This window comes from Sus scrofa, chromosome 1 (assembly GCF_000003025.6).
Source record: "Sus scrofa isolate TJ Tabasco breed Duroc chromosome 1, Sscrofa11.1, whole genome shotgun sequence".
Taxonomy (NCBI): domain Eukaryota; kingdom Metazoa; phylum Chordata; class Mammalia; order Artiodactyla; family Suidae; genus Sus; species Sus scrofa.
This window is the reverse complement of record NC_010443.5, coordinates 145,540,552-145,558,745: the sequence shown is the minus strand read 5'-3', so window position 1 is coordinate 145,558,745 and position 18,194 is coordinate 145,540,552. Positions and strand designations below refer to the sequence as shown.

Below are 18,194 nucleotides of genomic sequence, written 5' to 3'. Positions count from 1 at the left end.
TGAATAAGATCATCATCTCAGACGCTTTGGCGAAGACCACCTGGAGCCCACCTGGGACTCCTTCTTGCACGCCTGCTACAGTCTCACACCCCGCTCTTCTGAGGTTCCCCTGGGGGAAACCTGCTCTGTGGGCATCTCTGCATCCCCTGGGGCACAAGGTCTCACACCCAGCAGATGCACAATTAATATTTTTGGAAGGAAAGGTAAAGCTGTTGAGTTGAATACCTTTAAAAGTTTTAAAATTCAATCATTAAAAAAAAAATGCCCACAAAACACAGGTTAAGTCTCCAATTTCAGCTCTGCTGTAGTTCTAACAATTGAGGAACAGTTTACTTCTCCAAAGTCCCTCAGGAAAGGGGACCAAGAAATCCACGGTCCCATCCTCTTCTCATGGCATGCCCATATGGGGGATGGGTCCCCCTCACCCCCATCGCCACACATAGTGCCCCTTGCTGTGACTATCTCTGTGGTAACATTTAATAACTCCTAAGACTTCAGACAGAGAACAAGCATATTGTCCTCATATCGCTTGCTTAAGTGAAATTGTGGAGGGCACTACTGTGGCAACACTTTGACAGCTGATGGGCCACTGTGGACCACAGCCCTCCTTGCAGCTGCACGGAACCCATATTCCTTTGGTGACTGGTCTGTGCCCTCTGCCCAGAAGGCCCCTTCCACTCAGCTCCTTGGTGAGACGGGTACTGAATCTGCTTGCCCTTCTCTGATGGCCCCATCCTGTGAGAATGAGCTACTGCCCCCTGGCTTTGCTTCTGAGGAAAAAAAATCCACCTGCCCCTTTGAAAAAGGTTTCTCCAAGCTCCAAGGTGTGAACACACACAGGTGTAATCACAGCGATGCATATTAAAGTGCCCAAGCACATAGTAATCTCTTAATAAAACATTAAATTCCTTGCCCAGCTATGAAGGAATAATGGGGTTAGGATACTATTTGAGATATATCTCCTTCTATCTGCCTACCCACACACCCTTCCATCCATCCATCCTCCCACTCACCTATCACATGAATTCAGAACGATATACCATGTGTCCACCTTGTCAGAGCCCAACTCCATGGGGATCCCTTCCTTATGGGCTTGAAGCCAGAGCACCACAAAGCTGTGCCCTGGAGAAGGGTGTTTCAAGTGCAGTTCCCTGGGATGAACCATCTCTCCCACTATCCCCAGCTTGGTCAACACAAGAGGAGCCCTAAGTGTCAGTGGTTTGGCTTGGGACAACACTAAGACCAATCTCTCCACAGAAACTTTATTATCAGTGTTCCCTGGGGAGGGCCAAAGGAGTATCACGTGCCAGCTTGGGAGCACAAACTACTATCTAGCAGATTGCTTTTAAGAGAGGGCAATTCCCAATCCCAATCTTGGGCATCTATCCGGACAAAACTCTACTTAAAAGAGACACATGCACCCGCATGTTCATTGCAGCACTATTCACAATAGCCAGGACATGGAAACAACCCAAATGTCCATCAACAGATGACTGGATTCAGAAGAGGTGGTATATATACACAATGGAATACTACTCAGCCATAAAAAAGAATGACATAATGCCATTTGCAGCAACACGGATGGAACTTGAGAATCTTATACTGAGTGAAATGAGTCAGAAAGACAAAGACAAATACCATATGATATCACTTATAACTGGAATCTAATATCCAGCACAAATGAACATCTCCACAGAAAAGAAAATCATGGACTTGGAGAAAAGACTTGTGGCTGCCTGATGGGAGGGGGAGGGAGTGGGAGGGATCGGGAGCTTGGGGTTATCAGACACAACTTAGAATAGATTTACAAGGAGATCCTGCTGGGTAGCATTGAGAACTATGTCTAGATACTCATATAGCAACAGAACAAAGGGTGGGCGGGAAAACATATACATGTAAGGATAACTTGATCCCCTTGCTGTACAGTGGGAAAAAAAAATAAATTATAAAAATAAAAAATAAAAAATAATTAAAAAGAGAGGGCGATTCCATGTTCTAAAACTATGATACACCAATGGTCTCGTTTTGGGGATGGGGCTGCTACTGCTTCTCACTTCTCATTTTCCCTCAGAGCACTCAATGCCCTGTGACACATTATATTTTTCAACTAACTATCAGCCCCCACCATCCACTCCAATGGCTCTGCTGTGGACACATATCAAGTATTAGCAGATCACCTCCTGAATGAAGCCATCAAAGGTTCACAGGACCATCTTAAATTTTTAATCTTACCAAGTATCTGTTGACTGATATTTGTCAAATATTAATTTCAAATCTATGCAGAAATAAAGTATAATTACCCACCCGATAAATTTGAACTATACTAGAAAAAGTTGGCCTCTCTTCAAATAATATGTTTATAATCTCAGCAACTACAGAAATTTTTAGGAAGAAAATAGTTATATTTACTGCTCAAGTTTTAAAATTCTTGGTAACCATTAAGATACGTGTTATGACAACCACAAAAACATTCATTTGCCCAAATTCTAATTTCACTATTAAAATGATAGCTTGAATTGCCTAGTCATTTTGCCTTTATGGGTAAGATTTGCATATTTATCTCCTCTGATTACTGTGTATTTTGTTGATTTTTTAAAGATTTAGTAGATCTATATACTCATTTGATAGCTGCTTCACACTAAAATCAAGAATATGAATTTTCAAGTCTCACAAGGGACCCAAATATTTAGAGAATTTAGATGGTATGATACATAGCTACTCATCAGTCTTGTTTTATTCAAAGTGGATCTGGACAACCAAAGGCTATCCAGAATCCCATCAAAATCTAGACTCAGTCATTTTGAGAACCACAGATATAAACAAGAAGCAAAGAGCACTCAGGCCCTAAGAAAGCATCCTGGGAAGGGAATAGAAATTGGTACCTGGGGGTCCATCCTGAGGAAGGTGTGAGGGCCTCTGCTACTCAAGGTCGATCTTTTAAATGTTTTGCTATGATAAAAATGGTAATAATCTTCCAGGTTTCCAATCTGCAAAAGAAGAAGAAAGATATCAGCAGGTAATACAATCTGACAAAATGATGCATCCCACAAACATCCCCCATCTTCGGAGAAGTTCATCCTGCTCCCAAAGGAAACCTCCTCCATCAGGCTGCCCACCCACAGCTCTGGCCCAGACTCAGCGTCTGTGAACGTGAACGTCGATTTAGATGCTCCTCTTGAGATAAACAACGTCAGGTAATATTTCTGATGGAGCACACACTCCCAAATCTTGTGGTAAGTTCCTATCATTTAAAGTTTGTATTATCTTGGCCAAGTTTTTTAGATGGGAATTAATGTTCATTTAGGGTCAGGCATCCCTGAAGGAGCTAAGTTAGTGTCAAGTCAGGTCTACACCAAAATATCCATTTATAAACAGACTCCATCCTCTCCACCCCATGGGTAAACTGAAATATCTAAGAACGAACATTCGCTCTCAAGTGTGACAAGGGAGCCAAGGCAAACACGTGGCTCCATCTGCTAGGGGGCTGTGCAAAGGTCAGCTGAGAGCATTCAAGCCCCCAGAGTGTCCCAGTTTCCTGCCAGTAGCAGTTTGTCAGGACAGATTTCAGCTTGAGGGCTGGAGGGGACAAAGAGGATGGTGGCGCTCCCTGCAGCACTGACTGGCCTCGTGTCTTGTGACCCCAGAGCATCAGGATACTGTTCTCCAAAGACTGCTGCTTCTTCTAACTTTCCTGTGTCGTTGAAGCAGCTAATTGGTCACCATTCTTGGTAGCAGAGCTTTCTAAATGAAGATGGACCAAAGAGCAACCATATAGACTCTCAAGTTGCCCTTCACAGCCTAACCATCCTGGTGTCTTTTCCGGCTACAGATTAAAGGGTGAATTCAAGGTGAACTGTTCTCTAGAGCAGTTCGATGTGGTGATGATGAGCCTGGGTTTTCACTCATGGACCCAGCCCAGACCTGCCCACTCCCTTGACCACCAGTGATCACATGATCTCAGGCAAGATTCACTGCCTGCAAATCTCAATTCCTTATGTGTAAAAATGGGGATAACTTCCCCCACAGACCTGTTTAAGTAGGACTAATGCCCACCCAATTCACAATGACCTTTTGCTCCTCCTCCCCACTCTCAGACACTGTGTCTGCTACAAGCTGTCCAGAGCAAAGTGGACCAGCCCAGAAAGAGACCTGGAGGGACGTGGATATTCAGAGTTGCCATTCTCACATCTTTCCACAAGAAGATAAAGTCCATGTTATTACACTCTTCAGTCCTCATTTCTGGAAATCTTGGCAGCCTGGCTGCCTCCTGTTCTTGAGTTTGAGGAGATACCCACCTGCCCTGGAAATAAAGAACCTTCTTGTGCACTTTGGCTTGCTCCAGGATAGGTCTGTCACTTACAAGCACCGAACATCGAATGCCATGATAGTTGTAAGGGTTAGTAGGTCTCATCTATATAGCAGCTAGTTTAGTGCCTAGACCAGTGTCTAGTTGGTGTTCAAGAAATCCTGGCTTGCACTGGGAGCTGGGATTCTCTCTCTGGCTCCTCTCCAAGGCTCCTCCATTCCCTCATGGGGTCTGCAATGCATTCCAACTCAACCCTTCCTGCCAGGTGACCTGGGCTTAAGAGTCTCTCTGAGTTTTAGTTTCCTCATGAGAACAGTTCCTATCACCTTGAAGGGTTGTTCTGAGACTATATACATATATAGGTATGTACAGTTCTTTATATATAAGGCACCACACAGGTAGTAAGTGCTCTTTAAGTGGTTTCTGCAATTATGACTCAGTCCATTCTACCTAAAGACATTTTTCTGCCATCATCAACCTCATTATTTCTCCCCTCTTTTGCACAAAAGCACATTTATTTCTCCTCCCACAGTTACCTTGCTCATTCCTTCAACAAAGTTAGTTGTTATATATGTCAAAGGGCTCCTCTGACAGCATACCAGCGCTGTTATTTAGCAACAGAGGCAATAGTGGAGGCTTAACTTAGAGCAATGTTTAATCAGCATGTTTGCTTATAAGCAGCCACCATCCCTGGGAGATGTTTCACAACTTCTGTTCTTTTAACTTCAGGTATTCAAGTCAATTTCCACTCAGGAACATGGAGAAACTAAGAGTTGAATCAAATTTACTGCAAGGGGAAGAGCTGGTGACCGGAAGCAGGCACGTGTCAGGGCAGCACCTGGCCTCAGACAGCCCAGCCAGGCCAGAGGCAGCCAACCCTCTCTTCAAAGGCCAGTCCCGAGGCCATCCAGCCCCTGTCTCTGCCCCAATCCAGCTCCATCATAAGCAATGGCTCAGAGGGTCTGAGTTGATGGGAGCCATTGTCTTTGAGCAATTCAAGGAAGTAACAGATGATTCCCACAGTGCTGACCAGACAAACCGCCCCAGGGGGCAGCAATGGCCAAGGCCATATCTGTTTGGAAACTTATGTCCAGCCCAGCATGGAGGCTGAGGGTCCGGAGAGGGACACACCTGATGCAGAGGACAAAAGAACAGCTGCAGGAGAGGCTGGAATCTGATTCAGAAAAAAAGGGAGGGAGTCAGGTCACTGGCTATTCAGGTCCCTCTGAGACTCTGTGCACCTCCATCCACTCTCAGGACCTCAGGGTCCAGGGTGAGGGCATGGGGAGCAGACACCTTCCTTCCTCACTACCAAAGACTTGAGAGGCAGGCAAACACAGGCCAGACAGCTTGCCTCAGGGCACAGGAGGCAAGAAAAGAAAGAGCTGCTTGATACTGGAATTGCTGTAAGGGTAGGAAAAGGAAGGAGGAAGGCAGGCCCAGATCCTTAGCTGGGAATCCAGGTTCTGTGAGAGGCCCTGACACAGTCTGCAGCCTGGATGAGGGGAGTGCCCCAAACTGTCCTCCCAAAGCCTGTGGACACACTGTGTGGTTAACAAAGCACCAACCCAGTCAGGACCAAGGCTGGCAAATCTGGTCTACCTCCTACTTGTTTTTTTTTTTTTGCCTTTTCTAGGGCCGCTCCTGCGGCATATGGAGGTTCCCAGGCTAGGGGTCTAATTGGAGCTGCAGCCACCGGCCTACACCAGGGCCACAGTAACCCAGGATCCAAGCCACGTCTGCAACCTATACCACAGCTCACAGCAATGCCGGATCCTTAACCCACTGAGCAAGGCCAGGGATCAAACTCACAACCTCATGGTTCCTAGTTGGATTCGTTAGCCACTGAGCCACAACGGGAACTCCTTGTTCGGTTTTTCTAAATCTTAATTTTTAAAAATTGTGGTAAAATCTACATAATGTTTACCCATTTTAACAATGTTTAAGTAGCCTCACTGTGGCCCCACAGCCACTGCCCCATCCAAATGACCACTAAGCTGCACAGGAGCAGCAGCTGTGACAGAACCCCACTGCCTGAGGGCCCTGGCAGCCCCCCCAGTTCTGCTCAGCACTGAGCCCTCCCAGAACCTCCATCTCCTCTTCCTTGATGATGAAGCTGTATCTGATCAGCATGGTATTTTTTGCTGTGGGTTTTTTTTTTTTTTTTTTTTGAGGGGATCGAGCCAGGGTGACATAAAATTTCCATAAGTGCAGTGCTTTTTCTCTTTCTTGTCCATGGTATTTTCACAACATATTGATTAGAGCCATTCTCTTAGTTTCCCATCCCAGAAAATGAACAATCCACTGAATAGGTAATGCTCACATCTCTTTTCTCAACACTGATATGCAATTATACGCATTAGTTGATAAAATTGTTAAGATCATTAAAACATCATTAAAAACCTTGCGGAGTTCCCGTCGTGGCGCAGTGGTTAACAAATCCAACTAGGAACCATGAGGTTGCGGGTTCGGTCCCTGCCCTTGTTCAGTGGGTTAACGATCCGGCGTTGCCGTGAGCTGTGGTGTAGGTTGCAGGCGCGGCTCGGATCCCGCGTTGCTGTGGCTCTGGCGTAGGCCGGTGGCTACAGCTCCGATTCAACCCCTAGCCTGGGAACCTCCATATGCCGCGGGAGCGGCCCAAGAAATAGCAACAACAACAACAACAACAACAACAACAAAAAAAGACAAAAAAAAAACAAAAACAAAAACCTTGCTAAGGGTTCTCAGCCAGAACATTGGAAGAAAGGAGATCCGAGAACCCACAGCAAGGAGAGCTGGATGTGGTTTCTCTAACAGGATACTCCGTTAGAGGCTTCAAAAAACCTAGTAATACATGCACTCAGTAAAAAATACGGGTGGTAAAAAGAGTACAGAGCTAGTAGGGGACAGCAATTCCCCCTCCTTCTCCTTTTACCAGCCACTGAGGTCCCCAACTTCTGCTGGGGGCCCCTGGCTCACAACAAGAGCAGCACCCCATCCCAGGCCACAAGCTGAGAGCTCAGATGAATGGACTTGATTCTTGCAACAGCCTCATGAGGTGAAGGCCACGATCATCCTCATCCTGCAGATGGGGAAATGAAGGCACTGTGGTTAGGTGACCTGCTCAAAAACACCCCCGGCACGCAGTACAGTCGGGGTGTGACTTAGCGTTCACATCCTCAGCAATGACCTTCTGCCTCTGAACATGTCGGAAGCATCACTGTCACAAGGGCCCGCCCACCCCCACCCCCTCATCTTGGTTCTGGTCCTCAGCAGCAGGCTCATTCACAACACAGCCCAGTGCCTCTTTGGGGCTCACTTTCCATCCCCCTGAGCAGGAAGCAGAAGAGACACCATCATGTTTCATGCACACACCTATTCCATTGTGTCTGTGTGAGTGTGTACAGGTGAGCATGGAAATGTGTCTGTGTGTTTTTACCTGTATATATGTACATAGAAGTATGACTGCACATGTATGTACACAGATATGTCTGTATATATTCACATATGTTGTATACTCAGTTTGTGTGTATATTTACATTTGTATGTATATAGTTGTGTGTGTAAATGACTCTGAGATGTAACCAGGCCTGTCTTTGCTTCTCCCACAGCCCTCATATCCATGTGGACCTCCAGGGCCACTGCAGGCTACCCTAATTCAGAATCTCTGGGTCTGAGGCCCATCACTTTGGGCAGAATTACCAACCTGGTTCTAAAGGTCCTGGTTCTAAAGGTCTGGACCCTGTTGGAGGTCCTGGTTCTAAAGGTCTGGACCATGGCTGGGCATGTGGATTCTGAAACCTGTCACAGGAGACGCTGAGCTGTAGCAGTGGATCCTGTCAAAGCCTATGAGGACAGCCCTTTCCAGGAGAAGGCCCCTCCCCTTCCTACCCGGCCCATCCCCATGGGCCCTGCCTGACCCCCAGCATGCTGGCTAGGAAGGCTGAGTCCTTTGGAGGCCGGGCTTGTTCCCTGTTCCTGGCAGAGCAGCTGGGGTGGGGCAGCACCCCATGCTGCAGGCCCCCAGGCGACCCCTGCCAAAATCACAGTACATGTCCCTTGGATCAATGCCACTTTGCGACCCTCTCCTCCCCCAGATCTGTTCCTTCTCCCCAGGAGCCTCTTGTCTTGATGCCATGATCTTCTGTAGTATCCAGTCATCAAACCCTCTGACAGTGACCTCCTGAATGGTTCTCAAACCTGGCTGCACCCATCGCCTCCATCCCCAGGGTGCTGCTGCCTCCTAGGCTCCATCATACTGCCATCCCATGCTGCCATTCCCGAGCTCTGCCTCCTCTTAGACAATGGAGCCTGAGCCCCTCACAGGGCACACACATGTCTCCATGATCAGGCCACAGGCCTGGCCTCACCAATCTCACTTCAGTTTTCCAGCAACACTGCTGTGTGTGGGGGACTCTCACTTGCTCTTTCACACCCCCAAGGCTGCTCATGCTGGCCACATCACAGCGACAAGCCCACCTCCTACTCTGATTTTTAGCCACCACCTCAGCTGTCATTGCCTCCAGGAAGCCCTCCTGGACCTCTCAGGCCCAGGTCTGCCCAAAGGTGGCTATCATAGCCCATTCTCCCACCCTCCCTCCACGGAAAGCTCCTCAAAGGCAGGAACGGTCATCTGCATAATCCTCAGGCCTTGGCAGGGTCTGATGCATGGCAGGAGTTCAAAAAAATGTTTGATGAAATGAACAGAGCTTGAGTGACACTGGAGGGATACACATCTTCCCTTTTCTACCTACATTTAGTTGTCCAGTGCAGCTGTAACCAAGACTCCAGGCCTCCAAGCCCAAGGACTGCTGTCTTGTCTTTGTCCCCTCCCAGGACAGTGCTGAGGCTGTGGAGTCAGCAGACCATCTACCAGCTGTGTGACCTGGGCAGATGGCCAATGTGATGTCTGCTCCCAGGGATGTGGGGCTGAGCAAGGCAGGCAATGCAGGGCTCTGCACCTCATCCAAGGGGCCCAGCATCCTTTATTCATGACAAGGAAACTGGCTGTGCAGAGGGAGAGTCTTGGGGACCACAAGTGGGGATGAGCATAAACAACTTGCAAAGCCAAGCAAGGAAGGGGCAGAAGCCAAGTATGATGGGGGAGAGGCCTGGGCCGGGGGTGTTTACAGGAAGAGCCTTTCTTATCCCGTTTTTTCCTGTGTGAGTACGGCCAGCTTCAAATCACCTCCCTGCTTATACAAGGCAGGTGTGAGATTGGAGGGATCCAGCTGGGGCACCCCCATGACCTTCCTGAAGGAAAAGAAGGTGACTTGCCATTTTATGCAGAGCCTAGGAAACAGAGGAGAAGAGCCCCACCTAATTCATCACGCTTGATTTGCAGCAGTCACTGGTGAGCATGCCGAATCCACCCCAAATAACATCTGATCATTCCAAAGGTCCATCCACCCACTCAGGCCTCCACTGGATGTGACCTCAGATGCAGGTGCAGTTCTGTAAGCTGGGTTTTGTGGGGGGTGGGGCCCGGCTAAGCCCATACTTTGGTCGGTCCACAGCACTGCCACCCACCTCCCCAGCCAGCAAAATGGAATCTGCCTCACAGGAACAGCTGATAAGCAGTCACAAAATGTCACAACTCAAGGTCTCAGAAATGAATGGGGCTGTAGATGAAGCTTCTGACTTTGCAAAAAAACTATTCACTTTATCACTCCCAAAGCCTGCCTTTAGCTGGAAACAGATGTTCTGAACCCTGTCTACTTGCAGCTGCAGTGGGCCGGCTTCTGGAGCTGCTAATCTGCAGGGCCTGCGTCTTCCAAGGGCCTGGGCTCTTGGAGACGAGTCTATGTTTGAGAGTCACAGGCGTCAGAGTTCAGTTATATAATGTCATTGATCCCACTTGGTCTGCTTAAGAAAAACATAACTAATTAGAGCCTATAAAAATCTACACACTAAATTAATTCCATCTTGCTCTGGTGACTTCCGCCTGAAGAAAATTATAAATATAGATGGCCACTGAACCTATATTTAGCCAGCACTGGGTTACCTGGTATTTATAATTAAGGAAGTCCAGAGAGAAAGAATGGACATTTTGTTGTTATTTTTAAAGCCTTTTAAAAAAGTCCTGCTTCCCATTTCGGTCACATATACCCATAGCAACACTCTGTTACTGCAATAATTACAATTCTGACCCAAGTTAAGATTATTGCTCAATTTCCTAGTCTCCTAAAATTGCTTTCTTCAACATGTATCCACCCAAAGCATGCAATTAAGCTGCTCAACTTCCTACAAATCCCTGAAATATCATTAATTTTTACTTAGTAGACTTCACTTTCCTTTCTCTGAAGTCACCAAGTCAAATGGTCTAGCTTCAGATGTGGATGTTTAATTTACAGATCTGGCCTCACTCAACCGATAACCTTCAATGTCCACAAAGAGCTGTGTGAAACACTATACAATCTTTCTGAAGGACTTCATTTTAAACCATTTTTTGGTTACAGGTTTCTTCACGGCAGTCTGGAATTAGCCATTTTATCAGATTTCTAAACCCAACCACACCCAACCCTGTGTTGCTGTTTGATAGTGAGGATGGGTTCACCGCATGTGTCCCAGCTGCCCACTAACTACTCTGTGATGTGCTTAGTTTCCATTTGGAAGAGGTGCCCCTGATGCCCACAGCGCCCATGACCAGGAGGAGGGGGATAGGCAGACTCAGGATCCCAGTACAAGTGGCTCTCCAGAACACTTCCAGAGAAGCCAATGTTCAGATCCCACATGAGCTCTTGCAAATTTTTAATGTCATATTGGCAACTGACTTTAAAATGTTAACACCACTGTGTGGCCTTCCTAAAACATCCCTGAGTTGCAGGTAGCCCTTGGTCCTTGCAGCTGGGGAGCTAGACATTTGGTCCAGACTTTCCTCTCTCTAGGAGGCCTGCTGCTTAGTTTTTTTCTTGCTGATGATAGAAGCCATAGGCGGAGAGCCTTATTCTTAGAAAGTCTCATCTGGAACATTTACCAGGGTAGAGACACAGAGCATCTCGGCTTGTGAACAGAGTAAAATATGTCCATGACCTTCGGCACAAATGGCCACGCAAAGCACATCTGGGCAGGCGGGCGATGCCAGGGATCCCCTGAGCACCCAAGGAAACCAGGTAGGGCCCATCTGGGTCCTTCCAGATCCCTCCCAGGTTCCCCAGAAAGAAGTGCCAGTGCTGCGCTGCAGTTTGGGGCTGTATGACTGAGGTAGGTCAGGAGTCTACAAGGTTTGAAAAAAAAAGGGTTTTTGTTCTTATGAAAGAAATGTTCAAAATTCAAATTTTAATATCTAAGACACTCTCATTTGGAGAAACTAATCTTTAAATTTTTCACTTAAAAAATAAATAGCTCCTGGAGTTAATAGATGCAAACTGTTACAATTAGAATGCATAAGCAATGAGGTCCTACTGTATAGCACAGGGAACTATATCCAATCTCCTGGAACAGACCATGATAGAAGATAATGTGAGAAAGGGAATTTATATACATGTATGACTGGGTCACTTTGCTATACAGCATAAATTGGCATAACACTGTAAATCAACTATACTTAAGTAAATAAATAAAATAGCTCCTGTACCCAAACAAAGTGAAAGCAGGGACGTGATTGGGTATCTGTATACCCACGTTCACGGCAGCATGATGCCCAAGCCAAGATATGGAAGCAACTCGAGTGACTGCCGATGGATGAATGGACAAAATGTGGTCTACGCATCCAAGGAAACACTCTTCAGCCTTGAAAAGGAAGGACATTGTGACACCTGCTACAACAGGGATGAACCTTGAGGACGTGATGCTCAGTGAGATCAGCCAGACATAAAAGGACAAATACTGTAAGATTCCATTTACGTGAGGCCCCTAGAGTGGTCAAAATCACAGAAACACAAAGCAGGCTGGTAGGTGCCAGGGGCTGGGAGAGGAGGGATGGGCATTAGTGTTTGATGGAGACAGAGTTTCATTTTGGGAAGAGGAAAATGTTCTGAAGATGATGGTGGTGATGGTTGTACTGCAATGTGAATGTACTTAAATGTCACTGAACTGTGCAGTTAAAAATGGTTAAGATGGTAGATTTTACTATGTATATTTTTTAAAAACGTCTCCTCTGCATTCTAAACCCACTGTTCCTAAAACTGACCCCTCTCTGGTGTCACTCCGGGTGCTAGGGACCTCAGCTCCAGTGGCAGAGGCATTCGGAGGCCTGAGAGGGGGAAGGTGAAGCCAGCCCCAAAGAGTCCAGGACAGAAACCAGAGCCCAGCAACCATGCTGCTCTGCTGTAACCACTAACTACTCTTGCTCCAGGCAACTCATCCACCTCCTATTTCCTTCTCTTTTATGTGGTTCCCCCTAAAGGGAAAAAGAGATACCAGGGAGGGGATAGCCTTGCCCTTGAGCAGGCCCTCGTTCACCCGACCCCATCACCCCCACCTTCCTTATATCCTGACGCCCATCCCAAGTGATGGCCTCGATGGTCTGCTGACCAGGCAGCTCCTGACCCACCTTTGAAGCTGGGCTCTCAGGGGCTTCCCCTGCTGAGACAGGAGGCTTAAGTTTCACAAAGAGACGGAAATCTTTAGTCCAACCACATCAGTGCCCAAACAATAATGCCAATTAAAAACAGATTGAAAGAGAAACAGACACTGTCATTTGGCTTCTGTGACTCAACCCCAAGCCAGTAATTAAAAGTGAAGAAGCTACTGAGAAGTCAGCTGTCATGATTTCACCAACAGACAACTTGAGGGACAGACACCCTTTCCCAGCTGCAAAGCACAGCTTGGTTTATAAACTAAAAATAGCTCTTCATGCAACCATCTTGGTCTTGGCCCTTCTACTGCAGCATCTGGGACTTTTCATGCAGTTCCGGTGCAAGGAATCGGGGACTGCGGCAGCTCAGGTCTCTGCCCTCACCCGCCTCCATTTCTAGTACCTCTGGGGAGGGGCTGGATCAGCTTTTCTCTGTCCCTTTCATGCTAACATTATGGTTTGTGGAATACTTGGCAATAAAAAATTTCAACAGAACATTTATATTTAAAGTAAAACTTCAAAAGCACTCATTTTTGGCGAGAAGTAATTATTTGAAAGGAAAGCAGGAGAACACAGATCATCTTATGCCCTGGTTGCTCTCTCACCTCTGCCTGTGATTCACTCAGAGGCACATGGCCACGTCCTGTGGTCGAGGGGCCAGATGAAGGCCCTCCATGCCCGCTTCCAGGTGTGGCTCCTGCCACAACACACTCACTGGCCTCTGCCCAGTCACACCTTCACTCTCCTGCCAAGTCTCTGAGCAGCTTTTGAGCCAGCCACTACACAAGGCCCTGGGGTCCTGCAGGGCACACACTGCCCAGGACCTGCATTTTGGGGAGTGAGCAGCACAGAGCAAGGCGAGGGAGCCCAAAGGAGGCCCTTCTGCCTGGCCAGCACTCAGATCGCAAACTCTGATCAACAAGCTGAGACGGAAACGGGACCCACATTCAGAGAGGCTGGTGATGAAGAGTCTTGCTGGTGAGGAAAACCTCTTCTCTCCCCGCTTTCAAGGGAAAATGGGGGAGGGCAAGGAGATGACAACAAAGGGACCCCTGTCACTGCCTTGCAGGGCCCTTGGGGGATACACCAGTGGGACTCCAGGAGGCAATTGTGGGACTTGGAGTCAGGCTGCCTGGCTCTAAATTCCAACTCCTCCATTTAATTGAAATGAGACTCCAGGCAAGTTCTTTCATTTCTCTTCATCTGCATTTCCCTTTCCAGACAATGGGGATAACAGTACCCCTCCCTACCCATGGCTACAGGGAGGGTGAATGAGGCGGGACACATGCAAAATGCCTGCTCTGGAGCCTGGTACATGGCACCTGATCATTCAGGTAGCTTTCTTCATATGATTTCTGTAAGAAATAATATGCATTTCACTTTGTGGGGAAAAAATGGATTGCAACAAAGCCAGCTGCAAAGTTAGTTAGATAACAAATCCCATTTGCCCTCTGATTTCAATTAAAATACACATAAATACACTTTTTTTTCTTATAAATAGTATAAATTAGTTTATTTACAGAAACTTGCTACAAAACAAATAGACTATATATTTCTTCTTTTTTAAATATCCAAAGTAATTTTCTATCCCTTGACATTTGTTCATGTTCTATACAGCAGCCAACACAAAGTCCAGCTGAGATGCTCTTGATTATGTGTACTAAATACACTTCTTTATCAGTATTTTCCCTGTGGGAAAAATAATCCCACCTAAACGGAGCCAAAAAGGCCAGTATGGAAAGTACCCCCTTGCTGGCCAGCCTGCACTGGGGGCTCATGGGAACTTGTAGGGCTCAGGATACACTGCACAGTGCTGCCCACTGCCTCACCTGCCACAGGTCTGACCATCCTCTGGACATTGCAGTCCCTGAGGCAGACTTCTTGTCCCTTTTATCTTTATCCACCTGTATAAAATGAGGCTGCAATATATGATTGCTTCCAGACCGAAACTTTTTTTCAGTTTCGTTAATTCATGTCTCTGTCATCACTCATGTTCAAAGTCTGTAGAGACAAACTCCCACTGAGACACGCTCACTACATTCCGGTTCTGTGAGGTTCTGCCTGATTTATGGTCACCACTCACGGAGCTGAGAACTGGCACTTCCAGCCCTGCATCAGCAGAGGCGGATGACACATCCTCTCCACAAGGGACACACACCTCCTCTCCCGGCTTGGTGGCTTCTTCCCAAAGCCTGGTGGGCAGTGAGGTCCTGACCCCTCCCAGAGGACGATGCCAGGCTTAGCCAACCTCGGGGAAGGGAAAGCTCAGGTGTGGTAAAGGGAGTCTGTCCTGAGAGGACACTGGCACTCTGGGGGTCACTTTCTTTCTTTGCCTGTGGGGAAGGGATGAGCTCTTCCATTTTCCCAGATAAGCTGAGTGGGAGAGGAATAAAGCAGGAGTTTGGGGTCAGCACATAAAACAGATAAACAACAAGGACCTACTGTACTGCACAGGGAATTACATTCAATATTTTGTAATAACTTATAATGGAAAAAACTCTGAAAAAGACTAGAAATATATGTGTGTGTGTGTGTGTGTGTGTGTATATATATATATATATATATATATATATATATATATAACTGAATCACTTTGCTGTGCACTTAAAACTAACACAGCATTGTAAAGTAAACATCAATTTAGAAAATAGAAATTATTTTTTAAAATAGTAGCTAATACTGAATTTATTGTTCTTATACTATAATGTCCAATTTTACTTTTTTTTTTCCTTTTTTTTTTAATGGTTGCACCTGTGGCATATGGAAGTTCCTGGGCTAGGGGTCAAATGAAAGCTGCAACTGCAAGCTTACACCACAGCCACAGCAATACCAGATCTGAGCTGCACCTGCAACCTACACTGCAGCTTGTGGCAATGCTAGATCCTTAATCCACTGAGTGAGGCCAGGGATCAAAGCCGCATCCTTATGGATACTAGACTGGTTCTTAACCTGCTGAACCACAAAGGGAACTCCTATAATGTCCAACCTTAAAATGTGACTCTTAAATTTTATAGTAATAAAATGATATAAAAAAAGAGAGGCGGAGTTCCCGTCGTGGCGCAGTGGTTAACGAATCCGACTAGGAACCATGAGGTTGCGGGTTCGGTCCCTGCCCTTGCTCAGTGGGTTAACGATCCGGCGTTGCCATGAGCTGTGGTGTAGGTTGCAGACATGGCTCGGATCCCGTGTTGCTGTGGCTCTGGCGTAGGCCGGTGGCTACAGCTCCGATTCAACCCCTAGCCTGGGAACCTCCATATGCCGCGGGAGCGGCCCAAGAAATAACAACAACAACAACAACAACAAAGACAAAAGACAAAAAAAAAAAAAAAAAAAAGAGAGGCTATAAACAAATTCTTATCTGAAATCTCCCCATGTTAAATGATAATAACTATACCAATTTTCTAAAAACATTCTAGTGAAAATAAAATACACCTGGGGGGGCGCATGCTCCCCTGCAAGGCCTTCAGTGTTGGCTCGCCCCTTGGGGACCACCTCCCACCTCCAGGGCCTGCGCCTGGCTCTGCGTCCCACCACACTTCTCCTGGCTCCACAGCACCAGAGGCTCCACAGTTCTTACTACATCAGCTCCTTCCATTGTTTCTCCCCAGTGACAACAACAGACACAAACGCTGTCAAAGATCACTCAGATTCTCAGTGATGGGTGTGATTACTCAACATATCACCTCTCTGACCTCTTTCTTTCCCACATCCAAGCTACAGTCAGCAGCTTTTGGTATACCTGTCAGTTTCTACGTGATTCCTCCACATCCGCCTCACTGAGAGAAAAACAAATTGCCTTCCGTTTCTTTGGATGACCCCTTATGCCACAGAACTTTTCTCAAGAATTCTTTTCTGTGCCTGGCTATTTACCACCAGTGGTTCCACTGTGGTTCTGCAGGCCTCATATTCAAATTGGTTGGGTGTGTGTGTGGCTTTTCTCAGCCAAGGAAGAAAGGCTTTGGGAAAAAAGAAAAGACAGAAAAAGAAACTGAAATGCAACTTGTTTGACAGGCTCTCCTGCCCCCAAGTCAAAGAAATCATCACCACCTTGCTCTCTGGGCATCTGGAGATCTGAGCTTGGGAGGGTCTGTAAATCACACCCCTGGACATGCTGGGGGAAGCCTTAGATGGTCAGCACCCACCACCACCTCCTGCTTTGTGTGGCTGGCCATCCCTGCTGCCCATTTAATACGACCGCCCAATCTCCCTCACCCCAGACACCACATGTGTGTTACATGGGTGAACCGCCTCAGGTTCAGACACTAACTGCCACTCATTCATCCCATACATGCAAACCCTCTCCAGGCTCCCTCTCCCTACCCTCTACCCCCTGAATAGCCTCACCCAGCCCCTCTACTAGCTCCTCTCACTGAACCCTTGGGAATGTCTATTTTTTTAATGGAAGAGGAAAAAATATTTGCAAGTCATATATCTGCAAAGCGGTTGATATCAAGAATATTTAAAGAACTCTGACAACTCAACAACAACAAAACCCAGTTTAAAAATGAGGCAAGGACTTCAACAGACATTTCTCCAAAGAAGGTATACACCTGGCCAATGATGCTCAACAGAATGAATCATTAGGGAAATGCAAACCAAAACCACAATGGGATATCATCTCACACCAATTAAGATGGCTACTATTAAAAAATTTAAAAAACAAAAATAACCTGTGTTGGCAAAAATGTGGAGAAACCAGAACCCTTGTACACTGCTGGTGGGGATGTAAAGTTGTACGGCCTTGTGGTTCCTCAAAAAGATAAACATAAAATTACCATATGATGGAGGTCCCACTGTGGCTCAGTGGTTAATGAACCCGACTAGTATTCATGAGAGTGCAGGTTCGATCCCTAGCCTTGTTCAGTGGGTTAAGGATCTGGTGTGCCTGTGAGCTGTGGTGTAAGTCACAGACAAGGCTTGGATCCTGTGTTGCTGTGGCTGTGGCGTAGGCCAGTGGCTGCAGCTCCGATTGGACCCCTAGCCCGGGAACCTTCATATGCTGCAGGTGTGGCCCTAAAAAGACAAAAAAAAGAAAAAAAAAAACCCATATGACGCAGAATTCCTTGGGGCTGCACTAGGTTAAAGATCTGCTGTTGTCACTGCTGTGGCTTGGGTTGCTGCTGTAGCACGGGTTCACTCCCTGGCCTGGGAACTTCTGCATGCTGTGGGTACAGCCAAAAAATATTACAAAATGATCCAGCAATTCCACTTCTGAGTATACATCTAAAAAAATGAGAAACAGGATATCCAAGAGATCTTTGTAGCCAATGTTCAGAGCTGCACTATGCATAATAGCCAAAGGTATTCACTGACAGATGAATGGATAACCAAATGTGATCTGTCCCTGCAATGGGATATTATTCAGCCTTGAAAAGGAAGGAAATTCTGAGA

The 18,194-nt window shown here is 46.7% G+C and overlaps 1 protein-coding gene across 4 annotated transcripts in view; it reads right to left on the bottom strand.

The window, feature by feature from the left end:
- Positions 1-18,194, bottom strand: part of PCSK6 (proprotein convertase subtilisin/kexin type 6) — a 188,360-nt gene that overhangs the window by 138,272 nt on the left and 31,894 nt on the right. For all 4 annotated transcript variants that reach the window (XM_021098934.1, XM_021098945.1, XM_021098939.1 and 1 more), the window contains exon 2: positions 2,883-2,987. In XM_021098934.1, the coding sequence (XP_020954593.1) occupies positions 2,883-2,987 (105 nt within the window). The remainder of the gene's footprint in view (positions 1-2,882; positions 2,988-18,194) is intronic.